Source organism: Chiloscyllium plagiosum, chromosome 28 (assembly GCF_004010195.1).
Source record: "Chiloscyllium plagiosum isolate BGI_BamShark_2017 chromosome 28, ASM401019v2, whole genome shotgun sequence".
Lineage (NCBI taxonomy): Eukaryota > Metazoa > Chordata > Chondrichthyes > Orectolobiformes > Hemiscylliidae > Chiloscyllium > Chiloscyllium plagiosum.
In genome coordinates, this window is record NC_057737.1 from 20,205,594 (window position 1) to 20,232,376 (window position 26,783).

Consider the following 26,783-nt stretch of genomic DNA (forward strand, 5'->3'; position numbering starts at 1 on the left):
TGCCAAAGCCCAAGTCACCCTCTTAGACCATGTAATTGGACAGGGACAAATGGCCCCATGGGATGCAAAAGTAAGGGTAACTGGGGAGTTTCCCATACCATTGACAAAAATGCAGTACTATGGTTCCTGGGATTGAGTGGATTTTATTGAAAATTTGTACCAAATTTTAACAGTGTGGCTGCTCCATCACTGTATTGCTAAAGAAAGGCAAGAAGTTTCAGTGGACAGCGGACTGTCGGAAGGCACTTGACAGCCTCAAGGCTATGTAACCACAGCCCCAATATTAGCCACACCTAGTTACGCAAAGCCATTCAAATTGTCTATCAATGCAAAAGATGTGGGCGTTGGTGGTGTGTTCTTGCAAGAAGACAATGAGAAGATAGAAAGACCTATTGGGGTATTTCTCCAGGAAGCTGAACATTCATCAGCAGAAATATTCAACAGTTGAGAAGGAGACTTTGAGCTTGGTTTTGGCATTACAACATTTCAGTGTTTATATTACCAGTTACACATCTGAGACAATCATATACACTGATCATAACCCATTGAATTTGTGGAGAAATTGAAGGACAAAAATGCCAGACTGTTTAGATGGAGCTTGTTTATACAGCCATGCAGTTTGAAAGTTATGCTTGTGGCACGACTAGAAAATGTGATTGCGATGCCTTGTTGAGACTCGAATGAGAAACAGAGGCATGTGTTGGCAGGCTGAAACAGAATGTAGTTGTGTACATTGCACATTTAAAGTCAGTGTAATGAATTTGTGTGTTTTAGAGTACTAACAAACTCTTTTAAGGGGTTTTAAAATGAAGTCATCTTTGGATATTGATGCCTCATTTTTTTAAAGGGGTCGAGGTGTGACAAAGCTACTTATTTAACAAGGTTATACTGTCCTTAGTTTTTTCAGAGGTTGTAAACAACAAAGACTCTGAAAAGTCTGGAGGTGAACAGTTTTACGGCCAAATAGATAGTAGCTAACAGATGCTGCCTCAGGCAGCAGGCTTTCAACTTAAAATAAAAATACTTCTACAATGAAAGGGGAATGGCCATTTTTCCCCACTCAGTTTTATCCTGGTTTGGTTTTTAACAGTAGCATGGGAAAAGGGCAGCTGGATCCACAGAAGCAGGTCCAGGTTGGTACTCTCTCTCTCTGACTTCTATCCTGTAAGAACTTGTGTTTGATTTTATCTTTTGTGGCCAGGGCTGTTTATGAGGATTGTTGCAAATATTTGGAATAGCATGATCTGTTGGATTTTCAGAGAGGTCAAGTTATTCGGTATTCTGTTTTCTGTTGTTTGTGTTTCATTCAGTGACCTTGTAAATAAGTTCTGTTTTGCTTAAAACAAAGTGGTTTGACCAGCTGATTCTCTCCTGGAATATCCACTTTACAAACAACGAGCAAAGTTAGTGTTTGAGCTACTTTCTTGAAATGATTTGAGGGTTCTGGCCTGCTCCATAACAATATAAACCCTACTATTAAAACAGACTCTCACCTCACTCTGTCCTCTTGTTGACGCTCCCTGCCTGTCATGGGGTCCTCACCTCGTCCCTTTTCTTGGTGATGTCTGCTTACCACAGAGTACTCGCCCTGTCTTTTCCTCCATTGATGCTGTTTGTCATGGGGTTGTCACACTACCTGCTCTTTTTGTAACAGTTACTTTTGCAGTGTTGTAAACATTCACTTTATTTTGTTAGTACAATGGGAATTTCAGTTGCTAGTTGCCTGGTTGAAAGCCACAATTCTAGTTGTCAGTTTCTTTTCTTTGTTTAGCTTTGAATTAGTAGGATCAATATTTTGGTTTCCACAAACAGCTTCAGTTCTGTGTTAGAGAGGGGAAATAAAACAGGGTTCCCTTATACAGGGACAGCACGGTGGCTCAGTGGTTAGCACTGCTGCCTCACAGCACCAGGGATCCAGGTTCAATTCTGGCCTCGGGCGACTGTCTGAGTGGAGTTTGCACATTCTCCCCATTTCTGCGTGGGTTTCCTCCAGGTGCTCCGGTTTCCTCCCACAATCTAAAGATGTGTAAGTTAGGTGAATTGGCCATGCTAAATTTTTCATAATGTTCAGACATGTGTAGGTTAGATGCATTAGTCAGGTGTAAATAACAGGTAGGGGAATGGGTCTGGGTGGGTTACTCTTTGTGGGTTGGTGTGGACTTGTTGGGCAGAAGTGCCTGTTTCTCCACGCTGTAGGGATTCTAATTCTAATTCTAATATGTGTGTTGAGTGGGGAAAAAATGGGTTTGTTTATGATCCTCAAAACAAACTTGGCAAGTTTGTCAAACATGATTTTTCACTTGTAAATCCATGCTGACGATGCCCAGTCACATCATGTTTATCCAAATGTCAATTTGGTTATGATCAGGGGCTTGAAATGAGAACAATTTCTATCGAATTATCAAAATTCAGAAACAAGAAGTCTACAGTAATGAGACAATTACAATTTGGCTAATATTTCAAATGTGCAATTATATCATCAAACTATTTTCATCCATGAATGCATTTTTTAAAATTGATGTTGCAGGCTTTTCGAAAACAAGTTTTGTACCTTTGTTGGATTTCTGTTACACATCCTGCTTGATAATTGAAATGCTTCACCTGGATGACATCATTAGTGTTGCTGAGCACCTCAAGATGGAGGAAGTTATCAATCTGTGTCAACATATTCAGCTGGAAATGGAAATTAAGAAAGAGAGCTATGATGGCAGATCATGTAATTCAGCCAGCAAAGCCCCTGCCTGTACATCGAAGCAAATAAACTTGTTGACCTGCAATGCTGCAAATAAAGTGACCTGTTCTAAAAGAGAATCTGCTCTAATGTCTCAACTCTTTGAATCTCCTATCAAAGAAGGTGATAAATGCAACAAAGTTGGAGGTAATCAATCTCACAGAGTTGATGAAAGAGGAAGCATTGTCAACAAAGATCAGGAAAGATATATCTGGAGAGGTTCAGACAATGGAAATGCTTTGCAAGCATTTGACAGAGAAGTAGATTGTGTGGCAATGAGTGATGAGGAAAATGTGAATTCAAATGTAGAAAACCAGTGTGACCACAAAGCTTCAAATCCTGAAGTTGAAGTAACACTTGGAGTGGACTGTATCACAGCCAACGAGAGTAGCTTCATTACCGACAGCCTAAAAAGATCAGGAATGTTCAAATGTGTAAAGCAAAAGGTGAGTGTCCTAACTCTAAATCAAAAGTAATTGATTCTGAATCATTTAAAACACATGGATTACAGGGCCAAGTGAAATCATAACAAGCGTTAACATCAAAATTGATTGGAATTGAATTAGGTTTTATTGTCACTTGTACTCAAGTACAACGATACACGATGTCGCCACACACTGCTCCATCTTAGGTACAAAGTACCTAGTTACAAATTTTAGGTACTAAACTAGATTAGGTACAAAAATAGAAAAAAAACCTCAAATTTCAACATTACAGTTCTTCACAGTATATTAGATTAGATTAGATTAGATTACTTAGATTAGATTACTTACAGTGTGGAAATAGGCCCTTCGGCCCAACAAGTCCACACCGCCCCGTCGAAGCGCAACCCACCCATACCCATACATTTACGCCTTACCTAACACTACGGGCAATTTAGCATGGCCAATTCACCTGACCTGCACATCTTTGGACTGTGGGAGGAAACCCATGCAGACACGGGGAGAACGTGCAAACTCCACACAGTCAGTCGCCTGAGGCGGGAATTGAACCCGGGTCTCTGGCGCTGTGAGGCAGCAGTGCTAACTGCTGTGTCACCGTGCCACCCATAAATGAGGAAAACAAAGAAATCAAGTTAGAAGATAAACATTACATCCCTTCTATAGCCTGCAGTCGTTTCAAGCTGGGGCTTTCCCAATGTGGTCTCATTCAACTTGTAAGTGACTGAAGAATAGGCTCAAAAAATCTTTGAACAGCATAGCTTTGCTTTCCTGCTGCATAAGGATCTGCATAATAGTGTTATAGAATGGGGAGAAAAAGTAATGTGATAATGGAATTTTAAATCTTAATTGGAACGTCAAAACCTAGTTTTCATAAGGATACCCAGTACGTGTTTAGGTTATATGTGTACACAAAAATATTGATCTGTCAAAAATAGAATGTAGTTATTTCTCCTATGGCATTGGGTTGTTCTATGATAAGAGATCTAATAAATTCTTCTATAATTGTAAATGAACACGCTACTGTTGGATGATTGCCTTTTCCTTATTGTTTTATTCATTCTATTCTCAGTGTGATCACTTTAATTTTTTAAAGTATTGTTTTATTCACAATGAGCGGAGCTTCTCAATGTCATTCTTTGTGCTTTTTTTCTCTCTCTGAAGGGGGTTGGTTAACTCTTGTCAGTTTACAATGCAGAGTGATGACAACAGCATTAAGTTGAATTCCTGCACTGGCTGAGGTTACCTCTCCCCATGCCTGAAGTGTAGCATCTCTCTCTCATGAAAGAGCAGTGCTATGGGCCAGTAGGACTATGACAACCTCACCTTAATTTCTCTGATAAGACAGAGAGAAATAATCATAAATTAATATCTGCCTTGGTAATTTTATTAGGCTCATCAAAGGCGGTTGAAGCGATGGAAGCATTTAGCATTCAAGTCACTCACCAAAATGAAGGATGAAAACATTGCCAGTTTTGCCTGTACTGAGTGTGGTGAATCATTCCATTCAGCATGGAATCTACAGAAGCATGTGGAAATGCATGGCAAAACAAAGGAATTCAAATGTGCAGTAAGTCCACCCCGAGACTACTTGCCTTAAAGCCTGTTCTTAGTAGGAAACTATTGTGCACAGCTGTAGAGTAATGATTACTAGAGCAAGTGATCTGGCATGACTCAATGTCCTGTAAATTTGTATGTTAGCTTCATATTCTATGTTTTGCTATTATGGGAACTGCAATGCTGTATAAAAAGCCAAAGAAGCATTGCCTCTGTCAAGTATGACGAACAAACAAGTGAAGAGGGCACTCAGAATTGTACATAACATTGCCACACCATGTTAACACATTAGTACAGTTCACAGTTCTTCCTTGAGATTTCTCCCTACCTAGTTGGTGCTTTGTAACTAAAAAGCTGAAAAAGAATTAAGAGCTGCCATCTCACTGAGATGGTCCAGGCCAGTACACATCTAGCAAGCTGCTGTGAGTACTCTGTTCTAAAATTCCAGTGTCCAGTTTCAGGTTTAATATTAACACACAAAACCGCTACACTCTCAATGTGGAAGTTGCATCAGCAGAAAATTTGACCAGGTGGAAACCTAAACTATTTTCAGGGAAACAAACCCGATTCCAGCCCCAGGGTTACTGCTATAATAAAGGATCCTTTTCTTTGAGGATTTTGACACTTCCGTAGCTATTAGTGGCTATTGGAATAACTCAGTCTGACCACATTGTTGAAGACACTTGAATCCTGCAGAAGTATTTTATTTTTGAGTGACAGTCTATGAGAAGCTGTTCTCAGATAACAAAAATTTGGAGAAAATTTGGGGCTGTGACCAGGAGTGTTGAAAAAGCTATTGATTGATAGCGCATCACCTGCGTCCTTATGTTTTGCCTTCAGTAGACCCTCAGGACCTGCTGATGCACGATTCTAGCCCAAACTCCTATAACATCCTGGCAGAGACTGGGAACTCTCCTTTATTATGATAGTGACCTTGGAGTCGGAGTCAAGTTTGTTTCCCCGGTAATAACAGAAATTTTCAGCTGGCCAAATTTCCTGCTGATGCAACTTCAAGTAGAAAATGTAACCCGCTTGTGTGTTAATGTTGAACCTGAAATTATCTTGCCCTATTGTAGTGTGAAGAATATCCTTCCAAGTGGTTCTTAATAAGATTCCTGCTCATACATCAACATTTTCACAATTTTTCATTTACTAGTAATATTACCTAAAGATTGAAAATATATCATTATCAATTCAAAGTTTGTGAGAAGATTTGTAGCTCGGGTGCTTGTTGTTGTGGTTCTGTTCGCCAATCTGGGAATTTGTGTTGCAGACGTTTTGTCCCCTGTCGAGGTGACATCCTCAGTGCTTGGGAGCCTCCTGTGAAGCGCTTCTCTGTTGTTTCCTCCGGCATTTATAGTGGTTTGTCTCTGCTGCTTCCGGTTATCAGTTCCGGTTGTCAGTTCCAGCTGTCCGCTGCAGTGGTCAGTATATTGGGTCCAGGTCGATTGGTTTGTTGATAGAATCAGTGGATGAGTGCCATGCCTCTAAGAATTCCCTGGCTGTTCTGTGTTTGGCTTGTCCTATAATAATAGTGTTGTCCCAGTCGAACTCATATTGCTTGTCATCTGTGTGTGTGGCTACTAAGGATAGCTGGTCGTGTCGTTTCGTGGATAGTTGGTGTTCATGGATACGGATTGTTAGCTGTCTTCCTGTTTGTCCTATATAGTGTTTTGTGCAGTCCTTGCATGGGATTTTGTACACTACATTGGTTTTGCTCATGCTGGGTATCGGGTCCTTTGTCCTGGTGAGTTGTTGTCTGAGAGTGGCTGTTGGTTTATGTGCTGTTATGAGTCCTAGTGGTCGCAGTAGTCTGGCTGTCAGTTCAGAATTCCTAGAGGCATGGCACTCATCCACAGATTCAATCAATAAGCACATCGACCTGGACCCAACATACCGACCACTGCAGTGGACAGCTGGAACTGACAACCGGAAGCGGCAGAACATTTCTGAACTGACAGCCAGACTACTACGACCACTAGGACTCATAACAGCACATAAACCAACAGCCACTCTCAGACAACAACTCACCAGAACGAAGGACCCGATACCCAGTATGAGCAAAACCAACGTAGTGTACAAAATCCCATGCAAGGACTGCGCAAAACACTATATAGGACAAACAGGAAGACAGCTAACGATCCGTATCCATGAACACCAACTATCCATGAAATGACACAACCAGCTATCCTTAGTAGCCACACACGCAGATGACAAGCAACATGAGTTCGACTGGGACAACACTACTATTATAGGACAAGCCAAACACAGAACAGCCAGGGAATTCTTAGAGGCATGGCACTCATCCACAGATTCTATCAACAAACACATCGACCTGGACCCAATATACCGGCAACTGCAGCGGACAGCTGGAGCTGACAGCCGGAAGTGGCAGAGACAAACCACTATAAATGCCGGAGGAAACAACAGAGAAGCGCTTCACAGGAGGCTCCCAAGCACTGAGGATGTCACCTAGACAGGGGACAAAACGTCTGCAACACAAATTCCCAGCTCGGCGAACAGAACCACAACATCATTATCAATGTGCCTCTTTAGTCAAACAATTTAGCAAAACATTCAGAGTAAATCATCAGTTTGACACAGACTTCCACATTCCACGTGAAGTAATGTCACTTATAATCATGTTATCTCTTGGCTAACACAGCAATGCATGGGAGTTATATGTTTTGTTCAATAGATTGTTAAATGTTAGCAGATAATAGGTTCACAAGTTGAAAAAGCATTTATGTTTTAAAGTCAAATTAAACATTTGAATTAAGCTGATAGTAAAGTAGTGTCTTCACAATATAGGCTATGTATCTTCTGCGATAGTTAATTCTGTTATTTATTAACTTATTTTAGAGCAAGTTTATCCTAGCTCTCATTCTCTTCGTATAAGAAAGATCTTACTTTTGTTTGATGCCTGCCCCTTGAGCACAGCGGAGATAAGAAATTGTATTTTCCTGTTGTGTCTAGCAAAATAGACCATAAACAGGATGTTAATGTTTTAAAGAAAACAGTTTGAAACTATATTTTCACAAAATTCTGTTTTTAGGTCTGTGGTAAGGAGTTTTCTTATACATCATCATTGAAGACTCATTTGAAGAGACATGTCCCTGATCGACGTAGGTCCAGCTCTGGTACAGTGAAGCATAAGCAACAGAAACTTATATGTACCACGTGTGGAAAACTGAGTCACAGCCTTTATGAACTGGAGATGCATGAGTTGAAGCATGCTGGGGCCAAACCACACAAATGCATGGTATGGTTATGTCTTTTTAAATTATATTTTTGGATGAAGCTATGTCATGATCTCTGTTGCCTGAAGAGAGATTTTTATCAGTCACTGCCAAGCAAGTGATGGATAATGTCACATGATTAGATTCAAACAAGCAAAATCAGGAGATTAGATTCAAACTGGATTGATTCAAAGGGCTTTGTTAATGAGATTAGAGTTGTTTGTTTACAGTAGGCAGGCAGAAAACAAATGAATATTTCGTGATTGGTGTGGCATTTCAAATTATTCTGCAGTTTTATTGTTGATACACTGGGAGCATGACATTCTTCACCGAAGTAATTTAATCTTCATTTGTTAATATTCTGGCCAAGAATAGTGTCAGGTAATGATGTGTGAAGGGGTAATGTTCCAATGCTATTATCTGTATGTTGTCTTTTTTGTAGTTCATAAACATTGTTACTTTTCATTATTTAAAAATTAAAGTTGGGTTTGAGTGATTTTACCCTGGTACCCTTTTGCTGCTTATAGCGGAAAGCAACAGATTACTGGTTCTGAGTATTAATCCATGAGTGAAAATATATGATGTCGGAGTTTTTTTATTCTGTATTAATAGGGAGCAGTATATCCTATACTGTTTTGTAGTGTTCACCAGATGAGGCATGACAGTGTTGTATGTACTGCCATCTTCTAAATGTTTGGATTCTTTCGTGACTTAGATAGCCTAGTGTGTGTGAGGGTAGGTACTTTCTGGTCTAATGAGAAGAATCTTAGACAGTAAACAAAATGTAGTTTGTTGTTCCTCTGCAATTGTTCACAGCTCATCTGAACAGTCTGTGCAATACTACAAAGACTGTTGGGATGACAGGTTTTAATGCGAAAGCAGGGAGATTATGTTGGAGCTGCATAAGGTGTTAGTTAGGCCACAGCTGGAATTCTGTGTACAGTTCTGGTCACCATATATGGGAAGGGTGTGATTGCACCAGAGAGGCTGCAGAGAAGATTCACCAGGATGTTGCCTGTGTTGGGGTGATTAAGCAATGAAGAGAGTCAGAAGTCACACAATGCCAGGTTATAGTCCTACAGGTCTGTTTGAAACCAGCTGCTCCAAAGGATTGTGTTTTCAAACAAACCTGTCAGACCTGGTTAAGAGCAAATTACTGCGGATGCTGGAATCTGAAACCAAAAGAGAAAATGCTGGAAAATCTCAGTAGGTCTGGCAGCATCTGTAAGGAGAGAAAAGAGCTGACATTTCGAGTCTGACCCTTTGTCAAAACGCATGTTAATGAAACACATGTTATAGCAGAACGACCTGTCGGCTTGGGTTATTTCCTTATAGCAGAGAAAGTTGAGTGGGGCCTGAGATTGAGGGGCACAGATAGTGTAGATAGGAAGAAAGTTTGCCCCTTCATAGAGGGCTCAGATGCTGCCAGACCTGCTGAGATTTCCCAGCATTTTCTCTTTTGCTGTCAGACCTGGTGTTGTGTGACTTCTGACTTTGTCCACCCCAGTCCAACTCAGGCATCTTCACATCACAGCTACGCAGAGAGATTAGAAAAAGGTAATTCTTCTCTAACACGATGGTTGCGTTCTTGTGCAGCCATGCATTATAGTAAAATTGTGCTTTCTACGTGTTGGCGATGTAATCGCGTTACAGCCAACACACATTTTAAAAGTTTGTGCTTTAGAAACTGTGTCTCCAATTTGTCAATTATGTTACAGCGAATTTGTGTTAATGAAACGCATGTTATAGCAGAACGACTGTAGACTGGGGTTATTTCCTTATAGCAGAGAAAGTTGAGTGGGGCCTAAGATTGAGGGGCACAGATAGTGTAGATAGGAAGAAAGTTTGCCCCTTCATAGAGGGCTCAGTAACTAGTGGGTATAGATTTAAGGTAATGGTCAGGAGGTTTAGAGGGGATTTGGAGCCCCAGAGGTGTACAACACAGAAATAGACCCTTCGGTCCAACTCGTCCATGCCGATCAGCTATCCTAAATTAATCTAGTCCCATTTGCCACCATTTGGCCCAATATCCTTCTAAACTCTTCCTATTCATGTACCCAACCAGATGCCTTTTAAGTGTTGTAATTGTACCAGCCTCCACTACTTTCTCATTCCATATACGCACTACCTTTGCTTGAAAAGGTTGCCCCTTAGGTCCCTTTTAAACCTTTTTCCTCTCACCCTAAACCTTTGCCCTCATGTTCTGGACTCCCCCAACTCAGGGAAAATACCTTGTCTATTTACCCTATCCATGCCCCTCATGATTTTCTAAACCTCTACAAGGTCACCCCTCAGCCTTCAATGCTCCAGAGAAAACAACTACAGAATGTTTTTTCATCCGAAGAGTGGGGTGAGTTTGGAAGTCACTGTCTGAAAGGGTCATTGAAAGACAAAACATCGCAGCATTGAAGAAGTATTTAGCTGATCACTTGAAGTACCATAGCCTAAAAGGCTGTGGGCCAAGTGCTAGAAAATGGGATGAGACTAGATAGATGCTTGATGACTGACATGGACACAATAGACTAGAGAGCCTTTCTCTGTGCTGGAAAAATCAATAACCTATGATCTAACCTTCAATCTTGTCTCCTGCACGATCCTAATTTACTCTCCCACTGAGTCCTCATGACACAGTGGCTGCTGCTTAATACACTCCAATCTAGCATTAACTCTTTCAGATCTTTCCAGACACACACACAACAGGCTGTGTTGTGCAATGGAACAATTTCCCATTTTGGGCATGCCTTATTTACACTGAACATGCCTAAATCATCTGCAGAATAGCTAGATGCATAGTGAGCCCCCTTTTGTTCTTTAACAATATAGTTTAGCTGTAACATCAACACTTCTGGCACCTGGCTGGATTTATCTAATTTCATACTACTCAATCTCCTATTGGAATAGGGGTCAAAATTCTGCTGTGGGCATCTAGTGCTGGTACTATTGATCCACCTGATTGAATTCATTAGAGGTCCTGTAGAGCTGGTGGAAAGGGAGGAAGTTTTCACTTCATCTCATTGAAGTCAGCCCAAAACAAAATTATATTTGAAAAATAACAAGCAGTGGTTTTCTGTCACTGCACAACCTGGTCCCCAGCATGCACTTAACATTATAAGATAATACATGGTGTCTGAAACTGCTGAAATGATTCAGCAAGGAACAGAGAGAGCAGTGGGAGTAATACTACATGCCATCGTTACTCTTGAATTAATGAAATGAAATTACATTTTGGGTCAAAATTTGAATATTTGGAAAAATCTTGCTTGACTGGGACATAAAGTGCAATAAAGAAATTCAATTTAATATACGACAGTTATATTAATCTGAAAATTGCAAGTTCACTTTGAAAGGTAAGGGAGAATAAAATGTTTGGAAGAATCGTACGGTTTTGGCAGGCCATTCAGCTCATCGAGTCCACGGAAGTGGTTTTCTGCAGTGTTAATTGACTGATGCTGTGACTTTGCCATTATAAATTTAAGAACCTTCCTTGCTGTTTCAGATCAATAACGTATATTTTGTTTAAAATTTATCTGTCGCATTATTAGTTATTACGTTTTACTAATCATGTAGAAAAATAAATCCAGATAGTGAGATAACCTTCTAAACATATGTGAAGATCTCTGTCCACAGGAAGGGTCCCTCATTTCCGCGATCGGTCAAATAAACAATAGCAGTTTGGTCTAATTCTGCAAGATTTCACACTTTATTATCACGGCCAGGTTCAGGTTGTCTAGCAGCACGGAGGTTAAACACTTCTGTGTTCCTTAGAGAAACTGCGCAAATGGCTTAAAACAAAGACAATTTTTATATGGTTCTTAAAGAATCGTACAGCCTTAATTACAGAGCAAATCCAATAAAATGACATTTATAGACATAAGGTGAAGCTAATGATATTTCCTGGGAACTAACTTTGTTTTGCACATTTTATCTCTCGACATCTGTGTCTCCAAGGTTAGCTAGGATGGTTAGTAATGTTCTATCTAGCTTGGTTAATTCCATACTGTGAAGGTAGCATTGTCTGCTTATCTTTGGTTCAGCTAGTTCAGGAATGCAGCTTTTAGCAGGGTTAAAAGCCATTTTAAACAGAACTGTCAATTTGCAGCCTAGAAGCCATTTTGTTGTGTTACTTTATGTTACTCACATTAAGAAGCCATTTTGTTGTTAGTAAGGGCATGTATTAAATGGTTACTCCTGACAACAGCCTAAATCCAGATTTTAGATCCTCATAGGATGATGAGGCCAAGCAGTCTGTTGCAAAGTGACACTTGCTATGTGCATGTTCTGCCCTATAAGACCCTTTATACGTTGAAAATCCTGGAGACACAATTATGATTCACCCAGATGATGAATAATCCTAACCATTCTGCCCATTTGGATAAATACTTTGACCATTTGTACTCAAATAAAGGCAGAATACAGCAGCTGAATCTGAATTAAAAGCATAAAGTGCTGGAAATGTACCGCAAGTCTAGATGTATTTGTAGAGAGACAGAGAAAAACAAAGTTAACAGTTTAAGTGAAACAGAACCAAGGAAAGATAATAATGTGATTAATTTTATATTGTTGAAAGAGTTAGGACGTGGAAGACTAAAACTGAAGGAGTGCAGTAAGGTAGACAGCAGGAGATCAAAAAATAAATATGAAACGAAAGTCAAATGAGTGGTAATGATTGAAATAAAGAAACAAAGCAATTTTCCAGAGTGAATGTGAGTGGCGCAATAATGAACAGCTATGGATCTGGAGTCACATGTAGGCCAGACCAGGTAAAAATAACAATTTCCTTCCCTAAAGGACCTTAATGAACCAGATGGGTTATACCAGCAATTAACAATAGTTTCACAGTCATCATTAGCCTACTAATTCCAGATGTTTATTGAATTCAAATTCCACCTTCTGCCATGGCTGAATTTGAACTCAGGTCCCCAGCTCATTAACAATTGTTCCGGTAGTCTTAAAATAATATTCCAAAAATAATCTTCAGAGTAGTAACCTCATTGATTGATTGAAATGCGTTCAATGAATATTTGTACCAGAGACACTTGTTATTGTGTCATAGCAATCTTTCCTATATATAATATATATACCAACTGTCAGTGTGGGATCTGAACCCAGATCCTCTTGCTCTTCAATGCGGTGCAATGTGTTTTAGAAGAGTGGCAGTCTGCTTTGTGGTAGTATCTGTGTGAGATGTTGATCAGGTCGTGTGGAGCTCATAATTCTTCAGAAAGGTGCCATAAGACCTTCCTAAATTGTTAACATGGAAACAGGTCATCATTATCACAGCTTATAGACAGCTTACAACTTGCTGTTGAGCTACTATAAATCAAATTTTAACATCTTCATTCAATAAAACTAGTGCCTGTGTTTTAAATAAATAGAGACACGTTTCAATTGATCAGAATTCCATATATGCTCCCACTGCTAATCCAGTAGGCCCCAATTTAATATTGTTCATGAGAGTTTTGATTGCTGGTTCTTGCATCCAGAGTATAATTATGAAATACTCTAGTTAGAGTTAATTGCAACACAGTTTCGCATATGGCATCAAGTTTCCGTGAGTTTCCCACCCAATTCAGATTTATAAAGCTGACCAAGCCCTTAGTTTGTATTTTCTTCATTCGGATATCGATATTATCCCACAGCCTCTGCTTTTGGTAGTAATTCTATGGACAAAAGCAACTAACCGAACCTCTTTATGCCTCCTTTTAAGAAGTTCAAAATGAAATTAACATTCTTCATTGCTTTGGCAGATCTGTGAGAAGTCTTTTGCTTATATCCACATCTTGAAGCTCCACATGAAATATCATCAAGATGCAGAGGACTACCATTGTGAATTTTGTGGGAAAGAATATTTCAATGCCAGTTCATTGTGGTACCACAAACTTGCTCACTCAGGTATGTTTCCAGAATATTAATTCTCTTTTTTGTAGAGTGGGTTTCTCATTCACAGACCAGATAAGGATGGCACTTTTCTTCCCGAAAGGATATTCGTGAACCAGATGAGTTTTTCCAACATTTGACAGTGTTTTCACGGTCAGCATTAGACTCAAAATTCCAGATGCTTATTGAATTCAAATTCTACCAACTGTCAGTGTGGGATTTGGACCCAGATCCTCTTGATCTTTGCGGTGCAATGTGAACATAGTGTTTTAGAAGAGTGGCAATCTGCTTTGTGTGAGAGATGTTGATCAGGTCGCGTGGAGCTCATAATTCTTGAGAAAGGTGCCATAAGACCTTCCTAAATTGTTAACATGGAAACATGGAATATTCTAGCAGGAGTAGATTATTTGGCCCTTCAAGCCTGCTTTGTCATTCAACATGATTATGGATGAAGTTAGTGGGAAGACTTTAAAAACCAGCGGAGAACAACAAAAAAAGAAATCAGTAAGGGGGAGAAAATGAAATATGAGGGTAAGCTGACTAGTCATTTAAAAGAAGGTTGCAAGAGTTTTTCTTCTGGATATATAAAAGGTGAGAGAGAGAGGCAAGACTGGTCATTGGACTACTGGAAAATGAGACTGGAGACATAATAATGGGAACAAAGAAATGGTGCAGGAACTGAATAGCTACTTTGCATCTCTCTTCACGGTGGAAGACACCAGTAGAGTACGAGAACTTCAGGAGAAATAAGTGTAGTGGTTATCACTAAGGAGAAAGTGCTGGAGAAGCTGAAAGGTCTGAAAGTGGATATATTACTCAGACTGGATGGAGTACACTCCAGGGTTCTGAAGGAGACAGCTAAGGAGATTGTAAAGGCATTGGTTGTGATCTTTCAGGAATCACTGGACTCAGGGAGAGTGTCGGAGGACTGGAAAATGTTTAATGTAGCACCTTGTTTAAGCAGGGAGAAAGGCAGAAAACAGGAAATTATAGGCTAGTTAGCCTGGCCTCATTTGTTGGTAAGATTTTAGAGTCCATTATTATGGATGAGATTGCAGAGTAATTAGGAGTGCGTGGTTTTAAGAAAAAGGCTGAGTCAGCATGGCATCATCAAGGGGAGGTTAGACTTGATAAATTTGTTAAGAATTCTTAGAGGAGGCAACAAGTAAGTTAGATAAAGGAGAGTCTATGAATGTGATCTATTTGGATTTACAGATGGCCTTTCTGTACATATATATACATATATATATATATAAAATAATATATCGATATACATATTTATTATATATATAGAACATTACAGCGCAGTACAGGCCCTCAAACCAATCTGAAGCCCATCTAACCTACATTATTCCATTATCATCGATATAGGAGAAATGAGGACTGCAGATGTTGGAGATTTCAGAGCCAAGAGTGTGGTGCTGGAGAAGCTCAACATGTCAGGCGGCATCCGAGGACCAGGGAGAATCGATGTTTCGGGCAAAAGCCCTTCATCAGGATTATAGACATCCATATGTTTAACCCGTGACCATTTAAATGCCCTTAAAGTTGGCAAGTCTACTGCTGTTGCAGGCAGGATGTTCTGCATCCTTACTACTCTCTGAGTAAAGAACCTATCTCTGACATCTGTCCTATATGTATCACCCCTCAATTTAAAGCTATGTCCCCTCGTGCTAGCCATCACCATCCAGGTGCCATACTGGATGCTGCAAATAAGAATGACCCATGGTCTTAGGCCAAAAGTATTGGCATGGATAGAGGATTGGCAGACTGTCAAAGGCAAAGAGTGGAGACAAAGGGGTCTTTTTCAGGATGGCAGCTGGTGAATAGTGGAGTTCCACAGGGTCAGTGTTGGAACCATAACTATTCATGTTATACATTAACAATCTGGATGAAGGAACTGAGGGCATTGTTGCTAAGTTTGCAGACGACACAAAGATATGTGCAGAGACAGTTAGTATTGAGGGAGTGAGGAGGCTGCATAAGGACTTGGACAGTGTACAAAGAAGTGGCAGATGGAATACAATGTGGGGAAGTGTGAGGTTATGCAAATTGGAAGAAAGAATAGAGGCGTAGATTATTTTCTAAATGGGGAAAGGCTTTGAAAATCTGAAGCAGAACGGGATTTAGGAGTCCGAGTTCAGGATTCTCTTAAGGATAACATGCAGATTCATTTGGCAGTTAAGAACACAAATGCGACATTAGCATTCATTTTGAAATAGCTAGAATACAAGATGTAGGGTTCTGGTTTGCAATCAGTTATTTATGATCTTTAAGTGGTTCAAATCACCCCAGATCCCTCATTCTAGACACTGGACTTATTTAAAGAATGTGAAATGAGGGTGGCAGTAGACTAGTATTTCAGGGCAAAAGAATATCTGTGTTTATTTATAATGCAAAAGTTAAGTATAAACAAAAAATAAAGGTAAATGCAATAGACGGTGAAATTGACATAATCAACTATACAGAGGACAGTAGTACTATTAAATACACTATTAAATTAAACACTATGAGAACGTAAACAGCAATTTTAATCACAGAACCTTGAATCAGGATTCCTACTTCTGGGTTCCCATGCACTGTCCCCTCTTTGTTAGCTAAGTTGGAAACTTTGGGGTTTCTAGAGTTTAAGCTCACCCCTGAGGAAAACACAGTTTTAAAGTGTTGCTGAGGTTCTTGCTGTCAGTCTCTTGGTTTGGAACAGGCCTGTGTCTGGAAGCTCTTGTTCACATAGCACTTGGTTGATTTCCCCATGTCTCTGATGTCTTTTGTTCTGATGATGCTCTTGGTTTGGGTTCCCGGTTTCAACTTCTCTATTCGGCCTCTGTGGTTCTTGGTTCCGAAGCTGCTTGGTGGGGCTAGAAGCCTGTGGGGAAGCTCTTTCTGCAGAAGCTTGTTGTTGAAAAGGCTTTCCACAGGTGAACAAGGGCTGACAGTTATACACATTGTGTGCCCCTTTTTCTCCCCTCAAATCTGTGTTGTCCATTGCGTTTCTGGTGTTCCTTTTGAAGTTAATTGGCTTCCTGATAGTTACCGGGGGGAGGGGGGGGCAGGGGCTGGTTGTGAAGAATCTCATCGAAATATACAGAATACTGAGAAGCCTGGATAGACTGGACGTGGACAAGATGTTTCTAATAGTGGGAGGGATGAGGATCTGAGGGCACAGTTTCTTAATTAGTTAGGGGATCAAGGGTTACAGAGAGTAGGCACAAAAACAGACTGAGAAATATATCAGCCATGATCAAATGACTGAGCAGACTGGATAGGCCACATGGCCTAATTCTACTCCTTTATCTTATGGTTTTATGTTCTTATGATAATGTAACTCTAACCTGTCCTTGTTTTCTCACCACATCCTTTGATCTGTTTATACTAAGAGTTATGTCTACATTTTTCTTGAAAGATTTTAACGTTTTAACCTGAACTTGAACAGTTTTTTGTGGCAGAGAATTCTCACCAATTCCTGGGCTATGAAGTTTCTCCTTGTCTGTATCCTAAAAGACCTACTCCTGGTTATTGATAACACCCTTCCTGCATCTATCCTATATAATCCTGTGAGAATTTTATAGGTTCCTATGAGATACCCCCTCATTTTTCCAAACTCCTATGAATATAATCATACCCGATTCAGTCTTTCCCCGTACATCACTGTCGCTATCCCAGGAATCAGTCTGCTAAAATTTCATTGCACTCCCTCAGTAGTCAGAACATCCTTCTTCAGATAAGGAGACCAAAACTGCATACAATACTCCATGTGTGGTCTTACCAATACTCTGTACAGTTGCAGTAAGATATCACTGCTCCTATACTTGAATACTCTCGCTGTGAAGGACAATGTACCATTTGCTTTCCTCAATGTCTCTTGCACCTACATGCTTACTTTCAGTGACTGTTGTACAAGGACGCTCAGAATGGATTGCACTTCACCCTTTCCTGATCTACCATAATTCAGATTGTGTTATGAAGATGTGTGTGTAGTGTTCCTTTAAGAGAGTTAAAAGCTAGCAGCGCTAAGTGTTCTGAATAAGATACAATGTAACATGTGGTCCAGCTACTGGGGTGGCTGGAATAGTTGATTGCCTGGAGACAAAATCAGATTCGAATTGGGCCAATCAGTTTAAATTATACCCCCAATAAAAACCAAACTCCAATCAAGTTTGAATTTAGCATGTTGGCAATCTTAAAAGCCAATGACACAATCTGACGCTTTGGGGGTATAAGACCGGGGAAAACTAGGAAGAGAACTGCCACGTCACCAGCATGTAGAGACTACCCGAAAAATTAAGTAGGAGGGTTTACCCGGTATCGTAACAATAGTAACCTGGCTGCCTGTTTTGCTATCAAAGTGGATAACTCGCATTTATGCACATGATACTACATCTGCTATGCATTTGCCCACTCACTCAACTTGCATGAATTGCAGTGAAGTTTTTCTGCATCCACCTTACAGTATACCCTCCCTCCCAGCTTTGTTGTCATGTGCAAACCTGGAGGTGTGACACACAGTTTCCTCATCTATATCATTAATATATATTGTGAATAGCTGAGGTCCAAGCACTGATCCCTGCGGTATCCCACCATTCACTGTCTGCCACTCAGCTTTGACCCTTTTAATCCTACTGTTTCCTGTCTGCCAGTTCTCGATTCATTGCAGTTCACCACCTCCAATCCCATGCACTTTAATTTTGCACACAAAGCTCTTATGTGGAATCTTGTTGAAAGCCTTCTGAAAATCAAAGTAAACCACATCCACTGGTCCACCTTATTCACTCTACTATTTACTTCCTTAAAACATTGCAGCCGATTTGTCATTCATAAATCTATGCGAACTCTGTCTGATCCTGTCACTAAATTCCTCTAGTATATTTCCCTCTATCGATATCATGTGGTCAAACTTATAATTACACTCAATGATATGCCAGTTTTAATCTGAGGTTGCCTTTATAATCATGATAATTATTTCATATTAAATGAATTTGCACCTATGTAGTGTTGTTAATAATTTGAATAACCCAAAGCATACCATAATTAAAGTACCTGATTAACAAGTACAGGGAGAATTGAGTAATTAAATGCTGCAGCCAATTGGTGTGTAACAGTCACTCAGGTAACAAAAGGAATACATTCCCAGTCTATAAGTCTTGTGGTAGAATTAGTTGTTGATTGGATCACGGAAAAAATACCATAGATCTTAAATAAAAATGCTGTGAGACTTTTCTAAGTTCACTTGAGTGGTCAGTTGAGACTTTTGTTTGATGTCTGGTTGGAAGGATGTAGCACATTCTCAGTACTTTACAGGAGTGTTAGTTTAAAGTATGTGTTCGAGTTCAGTACTGGGCTTGAATCTAGTACCTTCTCGCTTTAGAGACAAAAGTACTGCCAATGGATCTAAACTGCAGCTGTGTTTGTTGTCCATTTTTTGTAAAATTTATATTTTAAAGTGTACATTTGCATTATTGTCTGCTTTCTTTGGATAGGTGAACTGAAGTATCCCTGTGTTCTGTGTGGAAAGAGATTCAAAACCCCTTCAAGTTGTAATCGCCATAAGAAAAAGCATAATCTCTCAGAAGAGAAGATCCTCTATAATCAGTTGAGTATTGTTGTTTTCAGTATTGTGTGAAAATACATTTCACTTAAAATGCTTGCATTCCAAACCGTTTAAAAGGAGTCTTTGTTCTCTGTTATTCTTTTTAAGCATTTTTAAAATAAAATGTTTTTAATTTCTTACCCAAATGCCGTCACTGTACATTCCTTAAGCCTTTTGCTTTGTTGTGAAATGGCAAAGTTGAAAACATTATGGAAATTGTTGTGTGAATATAGATATACATATATAATGTGTATATATCTGTATGTTTCTGGGCATCACATGCAGTCTGCAAATTCAGTGAGTGGAAGCCTTTCCTGATAATTGCAATCTTGGCCTACCTGGCAGTCATGATTAGATTAGATTACATTTGATTAGATTACTTACAGTGTGGAAATAGGCCCTTCGGCCCAACAAGTCCACACCGACCCTCCGAAGAGCAACCCACCCAGACCCATTCCTCCACATTTACCCCTTAACCTAACACTACGGGCAATTTAGCATGGCCAGTTCACCTGACCTACACGTTTTTGGACTGTGGGGGAAACTGGAGCACCTGGAGGAAACCCACGCAGACACGGGGAGAGTGTGCAAACTCCACACAGACAGTTGCCTGAGGTGGTAATTGAACCCAGGTCTCTGGCGCTGTGAGGCAGCAGTGCTAACCACTGTGCCACCATTGCCACCGTGCCGCCCATCATACAGATGAATATGTCAGTACAGTAGCTTAAATGCCAGATAAGCATTGAAGATTTATCAATAGTGTAATCCTGGCTTCTTGCCAGCTATTGTTGTTGTGATTTTGGATACTGGACATGATGAAATATTTTTGAGAAAAACAGAGGTGACTTCAGATGCAACGTAACATATTCAGCAAAATAAATTATGTAATCCTGGATTCAGAGCTGGGGAATGGAACATTCTTTACTTGTAGCATGTATTAGTTGCATGAGGAAATTCTTCAGTTGGGTTTGGACAAATAAAGTGAGCCTTCTACCTTTTCCTGCTGATAATTTCTTATTGTCACTGAAGTGAGATTTTCCATTTCTCTGCCAATCACTATTCCAAAGTTCCTTGGAAAATTAGCAATTTTAGCAAGTTAGGCAGGTTTTTCTGGCTGTGTTTTTGCATCCACTGGGAAGTGAATTGTGACAGGTCTAACTTCATTTGGGCTGCTTAAAGTTGGCAGATAGAGAGACCTTCAGGCTATCTCTGTCTGGACTGAATCCTGGTAAGCGAGATGAAATTACAATATATTAACCCACTGCCACCATTCCCCAGAGTAAATAATTAATTCCCTGCATTTATCCTCACTGTCACAGCAATGCCTTTCTTCAAAACATGATTGAAAATAAAAGACCATCTTACATGCCTGCTTATTCTATAAATAGTTCTGATGGCAATGTAGAATGTGAATAGCGATTTTGTTAAGATATTTTCCAATTTAATACTATTTTTAAAATTCAAACAAATTCAAGGAAACAGCTTTCCAGCCCAATTCCTTTCTTTCTCACGACTCGTCCATTGGTGTTGTTCCTACACATTGTTGTAGGGTGTGATTTGTACATTTTGTGTCTCACACTGATGGCTACCTCCTAGTGAACCTGTTATCTTTGCCAATTGAGCTTAATTTTGGCTTTGAGATTCAAAGTGGTAAAAGTTTATTCGGGGACAAAAATGGATGTTCTCAAAGGTAGAAGCTGCTTTCTCCCTTACCTCCCATTACTGGTGTTTCACTTAACTTCCTTCAAAAGGCAGGTGGCTGCTGATTCTGTGAATCTGAGCAACCCATTCTCTCCTCTCCTCCCTTCACCCTCTCTATCTCATCTATTTCTCATTACATTCTTTTTCTGCTGCCTTTTCCTTCGAGACTTGTCACTCAGCACTTTGCTGCACTTTAAATGGGGTACTGCAAATGGAGTGAAGGCCACTTTCAGTTCCATAATAGGGCTTTTTGGTATGCAATCCCGCTCTACCATTTGTCAAAACAGACTTGAGCAGACTAGAAACTGTTCAGTATGCTTCGGAGTGGGCAATGAATTAGCAGACCAGTGCTGGGCTGCTTGTTGCAGTACTCTGTATGCAGAATACATGTAATGCACAGATGCCCTTTAGGGGAAACTTGCTAAACATTTAAGAGTTTTAGAAGAATATGCTGGTGAGAGGAGCCTAAGTGGTAGCATAGACCATTTGGACCAAAAGACCTGTTTCTGTGCTGTAAAACTATTTGGAGTCTGTGTAAACACTAACCTCAGTTTTCTGAGTTAGAGAGGCTCAGGGGTGTGAGGTTGGAGAGATTAACACTGTTTTGCTCCAGACCATATTGCACCATCATCTGGCAAGTGTACATTTATGGACATTGGATGAAGTTCCAAAAGATGGAATAACTCAATGGCTTCTCAGTATTCAAGGTTGCAGTTTTTGGGTAAAGAGCTGCATGGAACCACACCCAAGTAAGTGATAGTGTCATCAGGTTCAAGGGGATCAAATTGGTGGAAGAATTGTACAGGTCCAAACGTAGTCTTCAAGTAAATGAGAGTTAGACACCAGGTGTAATTGGAACAGATATAATTCCGTCTACACTGTAAAATCCCATAATCTTCCCTAATTTGAGTAGTTGATTTTATATTGTCATATAGTTAAATAGCAAAACTTTCAATATTTTGTGAAGCAGAATTTAGAGTTGTTGCAGCATTAAAATTTCTTTGCAGGGAAAGCTGAAGATCCGAGCAATGCTAAATACTACAATTTCCCTCGTGTGACAGTGTATAAATGCAACATGACCAATTCACACAGGCAGTTTTCATTATAAATATAGATGTATTTATAATGGAAAACTTACCAAGATTTGACAGCAGGAAATGTAAACAGATGCAAGCATTTTTAATATAATGAAAATATATAGGTAACCAGCATACAAAGTGCATTTAAAATTTTCAATTGAAGTTTTATTGATTTATACTCCTTTACATTAAGTGTATTTTTAAAAAACTGGTAACTTTGTGACACAGTAATGTAGTACCTGAATGTATTACTATGGGGATTTTAATGGGAGGTAGGTTCATGCCAGAAATTCTTAATTTTGGCTTTGCTGATAAGGCAGGCAAATTCTTCCTGGATCAGTGAGCAAATTCAAGGTCACATCATCTTGTTTGGTATTATAGGTAGACAGGCAAAGTTTAAAATGGATTTTTCAAATGGAGCAACATAGTTAGATTCTTGATCTTGTACAGTTACATCTGTTATTGACCTTTACATTTTACTTAGGTGTGATGCATGTGGCAAGGTGTTTTGTGGCTTCAAGCAAACAAGAAGCACATTTTGTGAAGCCATACCACAGATCAGCCAAACTGTGGAGCACGTTTGTGAGCATTGTAACAAGGTATTCAACCAGATTGAGGACTACTGTAAACACATGACTCAACACACAGGTACCATCTGAGTTCAGCAAATGACCAGCTGATTCTATGTATAACTAATATTTCCATCTTTTGATGTTCACATGTGTTACCAACCAGAATGACAGGTCTTTTCTTTGTGTTGTTACGAGCTGTAAGACCATGTAATGCTAAATAGTGCTGATTTTCTGAGTTAAATTGTAAACTGCTGGGAGTCTGACTTTGATGTAGCCATACTGCACTAGTATTATAACATTTGCCACAAAGTACACTGGTTTCCACACACATTTCATTCCTAATATTTGACTGTTCTGAAAACAAGGGTTGTCTTTTCTGTATTTATTTTGATGTAGGCCAAAAACCTTTCCAGTGCTTGACCTGTGGCTAATCTTGGGCTGACCCTCACTCACTACAACATCACATTTGTGAGCACACTGGGGAAGAGCCTTACGTCTGTTCCATCTGTCTGGATCCTCACATTGATGCTCAGAGTTTACGGCTACACATGAAAAAGCTCCATGGAAATAAGCGTGTTACACTTAAAAGAGAACTGCTGCCTCTACACAAATACTCAAACACACTTGACCCATGCCTTGTTTGTCTCACCAAGGATAGATAAGAAACAGAAGGACAATGATTCCATGAATGAGATAAAGCGACATGATGGAGGTACTTCAGGAGAATGGCAATTATTTCCAACTATTTCTAGTGACACTCCAGAAATGTTCCCAACCTATCTGATCGAATTTTCTAACATTTGAGAATGAACCAAGTTCTGCCTGTTTTCAATGCCTGGACTTTTCCATTCTAATCGTCTACATGATCATTTGAATGTGTTTTGCATGATGTTTTAACATCTTTTGAATAGGTCCCATGGAAAACAAACTTTTTCTGTGAAATAGATTTTTTTTAACAAGTTTTATGTGTAAAAATTCGATTAAGTATTATGAAACAGAACATGTTAAGACAGTATAAAAATAGTTGGAAACCTCAGAAATGTAATTGCACACTCTTCCTCTAAATATCAAAAATAGAGCTCCTATATTAATTTAGACAATGCCAAAACAAAGGATGTGCGGTTGTCAAGTGAGTTGCAACTTTTGAAGTATGATAGAGAAGGAAAGTTGCAAATTTTTATTTATATTTTTTATCCTCGTTCGCATACACTTATTTGTTAACCTCCTAATTTATGATTGACTCTCGAGCATTTCAAATAGTACTCAGTCTGTTCATGCATTTGTTAAATAGGAAACAAACGTTTTGACTTGACAATGAGGTGGACACAGCTTGCTCGGTGATTTATATCAGCAAACTTTGTTTTGCTGCCATGAGCAGGTGGAACCACTTTGTTTTTGGTGAACAGATTGGGCTATTTTAATGCACTAATTGAAGTGGATGCTGTAAAGCCTAGTAAAACGTATCCTGGAGCAAACAGAAGCTGTGTCTTGATAATATCATTGTTTGGGCTAATGGCTACAGTTATAAAGGAATACAGGTCTGGTACACTGCCAGAGATTCTGCGAGCACTCCAAAGGAAATATATATCTCGTCAATTTGATTGAGGTTTGTTGTTATTTTGTTTAATGTGAAGAGCCTTTTTTTAAACTATATTTTTTCTGATTGTACTCTCCTCAGTACTTGTCAGACATTTGGCATGTAAGTTTTCATGGTTATTTCTGAAAGGCTGTATCGTTGTATATGCATTTTTAATTGCTGTTGCATCTTTTAGATTGCAATTGTGAAAACGTTGAATTAAAGTGCAGCTAAAATGATAATGTATCTTAGACAATTTTTAAAAACCTGTTCAGGCATGTTATGACACATGTCTGCTGGAGCAGATGACACTTGAATGCAGGCCTTTTGGTACAGAGGTAGGGACACTACCACTGCACCATTATTTGTTACATTTTATAATATTTTTCAAGAACTTATCATTTATATTCTAAAGTAGTTCTAAGCTCTGGTCTTTGTGTTTACCATATGAACTGCTACTGAATTATGTTGGCAAATCTAGAAACAGACATCAACAGACCTAATCAGTCTGACTAAATTTATCCTGTAGAACCTAGTACTGTGTCCGACAGATAGTAGAACTGCACTTGTGTGATAAGCACTTGGCACTACCAAGGTGTGCTGTGTTCTTGTTCGCTGCTTTATGAAATCTGTACCACTTCATTGATTTCTGTAAAATCGAGTATTGGTAAATGAGACCATCTCTGATCAAGCACATCACACACTAAAAATGAGAACAGCAGGAATGTGTACAGTAATGCAGGGGTACAGAAGCAAGTGCTTCTGTCAACTGTCAACAAGTTGTGTTGAAATTCTGCCCTACATACCGAAGTGAAATGTTATTCTTTTGCCCTTGTCTTTCCAAATTTTTATTGTTCTGTTCTTCTTTGTCCCCTTTGACTGCACAGAACATTAAGCATGTCTTGTACCAACTTAAATCCATTAATTATTTTCAATTAGTGGTTACATTTGTGATTTTTAACTTTACTCCAGTTATTAAAAGATGAAAGCGCATTTTCTAATCATTTATTAGCACTGCAATATAAAGTGACTTAACACAATTAATTTATTTATGTAAGCTTTAAGCTAGTCTCTTTCTAGTTATTTACATGGTTAATTCAGGGTAGATAGTCAAATTTTATCTGGACTGGAAGATTTCTGCCCGAATTGTTGACTTTTCCACCTCCTGATGCAGCCTGGCTTGCTGTGTTCTGCCAGCCTCCCTTTTGTCTGATTTGGATTCCAGCATTTTCAGTCTTTTTTTGTCTTTTGTTAAATTGCGATGCAATTTTTAATGATTTGAGACTGTACTTCTCAACCTCTTTGCTTCCATTTAGTCTCCTATTTTACAAGAAACATGTGACCATCCTATTCCAACTACTAAAGTGGCCCACCTCTCACTTTCCTACAAGTTCATCTGCCATTTAATCACTTGTTCTGCAAACTTATTGTCACATCTTCTATGCTTTGTTTGGCAATCTTTCTCAGTATTGCACTGTCAAATTTGGCATCATCCACAGATTTTGAAACTGTCAAAATTAGGTATGCAATTGGTGAACAGCACTGAATCCAGCATGCATCTCATGGAATATACTTCCCACCAACCTTAGTATCTGTCTCAATAACTTCAACTTGGTTTTCTGTAGTCACCTGGTTATCTGTTCTACTCCTAGCCCTCTGACTCCACATGTTCAAATCTTAGATTACCTTATCCAAGAAGTGGTGACCCCATGTGTAACTTTGAAACAGCATAATCTTACAAATAAGCCAAGAACCCAATTTTTGGGGGCTGTAAGTGGATTCATGAATAATTAACAGTTTGTGTGAATCCCTTTTTTTGTTAATAGAGGCCAGGACAGTCATAAACATAAAGTTTGTTATTCTTGTACTGATGTTTTTACAATGATATGTATTTTGAAATATTTTATTCCAACCTAAACTGTATGATGATGCAATGTCTTTAAAATTGCAAAATAAAAATGTGACACTAAAACATGTTTGTTTGTTTGTTAATTTTCTCCATACCTATTTGTGCAGATTAATCAAAAACACTTGGCACTCTTGTGGGTAGGTGGACTTTTTGTAATCAAATGTTCGGCCATACTATCTAGTCCCAGTTGTGCGATGGTGTGATCTGGGTTGGAGGTTGTAACAATGAGATTTCCTTGTTTTAATGAATTAGATATTCATTCCTGATTCAAGACTTTCGCCCGAAATGTCGACTCACCTGCCCCTCAGATGCTGCCTGACCTGCTATGCTTTTCAGTGCTATATTTTTCTACGGTCCATAAATGTATAGGTTAGGTGGATTTGCCATGCTAAATTGCCCATACTGTCCAGGGATGTGCAGGGTAGATGGACTAGTTATGGGAAATGCATGATTACAGGGATCGGGTAGGGAGTGGGTCTGGGTGGGATGCTCTTCAGAGGGTCAGCATAGATTAG

The 26,783-nt window shown here is 39.3% G+C and overlaps 1 protein-coding gene across 3 annotated transcripts in view; it reads left to right on the forward strand.

Annotated features, from left to right (window-relative positions):
- Positions 1-26,329, forward strand: part of LOC122564019 (zinc finger and BTB domain-containing protein 11-like) — a 42,501-nt gene extending 16,172 nt beyond the window's left edge. For 2 of the 3 annotated variants that reach the window (XM_043718465.1, XM_043718469.1), the window contains exons 4-10: positions 2,528-3,177; positions 4,565-4,741; positions 7,784-7,990; positions 13,715-13,859; positions 19,322-19,433; positions 22,696-22,859; positions 23,180-26,329. In XM_043718465.1, coding sequence (XP_043574400.1) covers positions 2,528-3,177; positions 4,565-4,741; positions 7,784-7,990; positions 13,715-13,859; positions 19,322-19,433; positions 22,696-22,859; positions 23,180-23,214 — 1,490 coding nt within the window. In that variant the 3' untranslated portion in view covers positions 23,215-26,329. The remainder of the gene's footprint in view (positions 1-2,527; positions 3,178-4,564; positions 4,742-7,783; positions 7,991-13,714; positions 13,860-19,321; positions 19,434-22,695; positions 22,860-23,179) is intronic. The other variant, XM_043718466.1, reaches the window with a different exon arrangement.
- Positions 26,330-26,783: the final 454 nt, after the last annotated feature.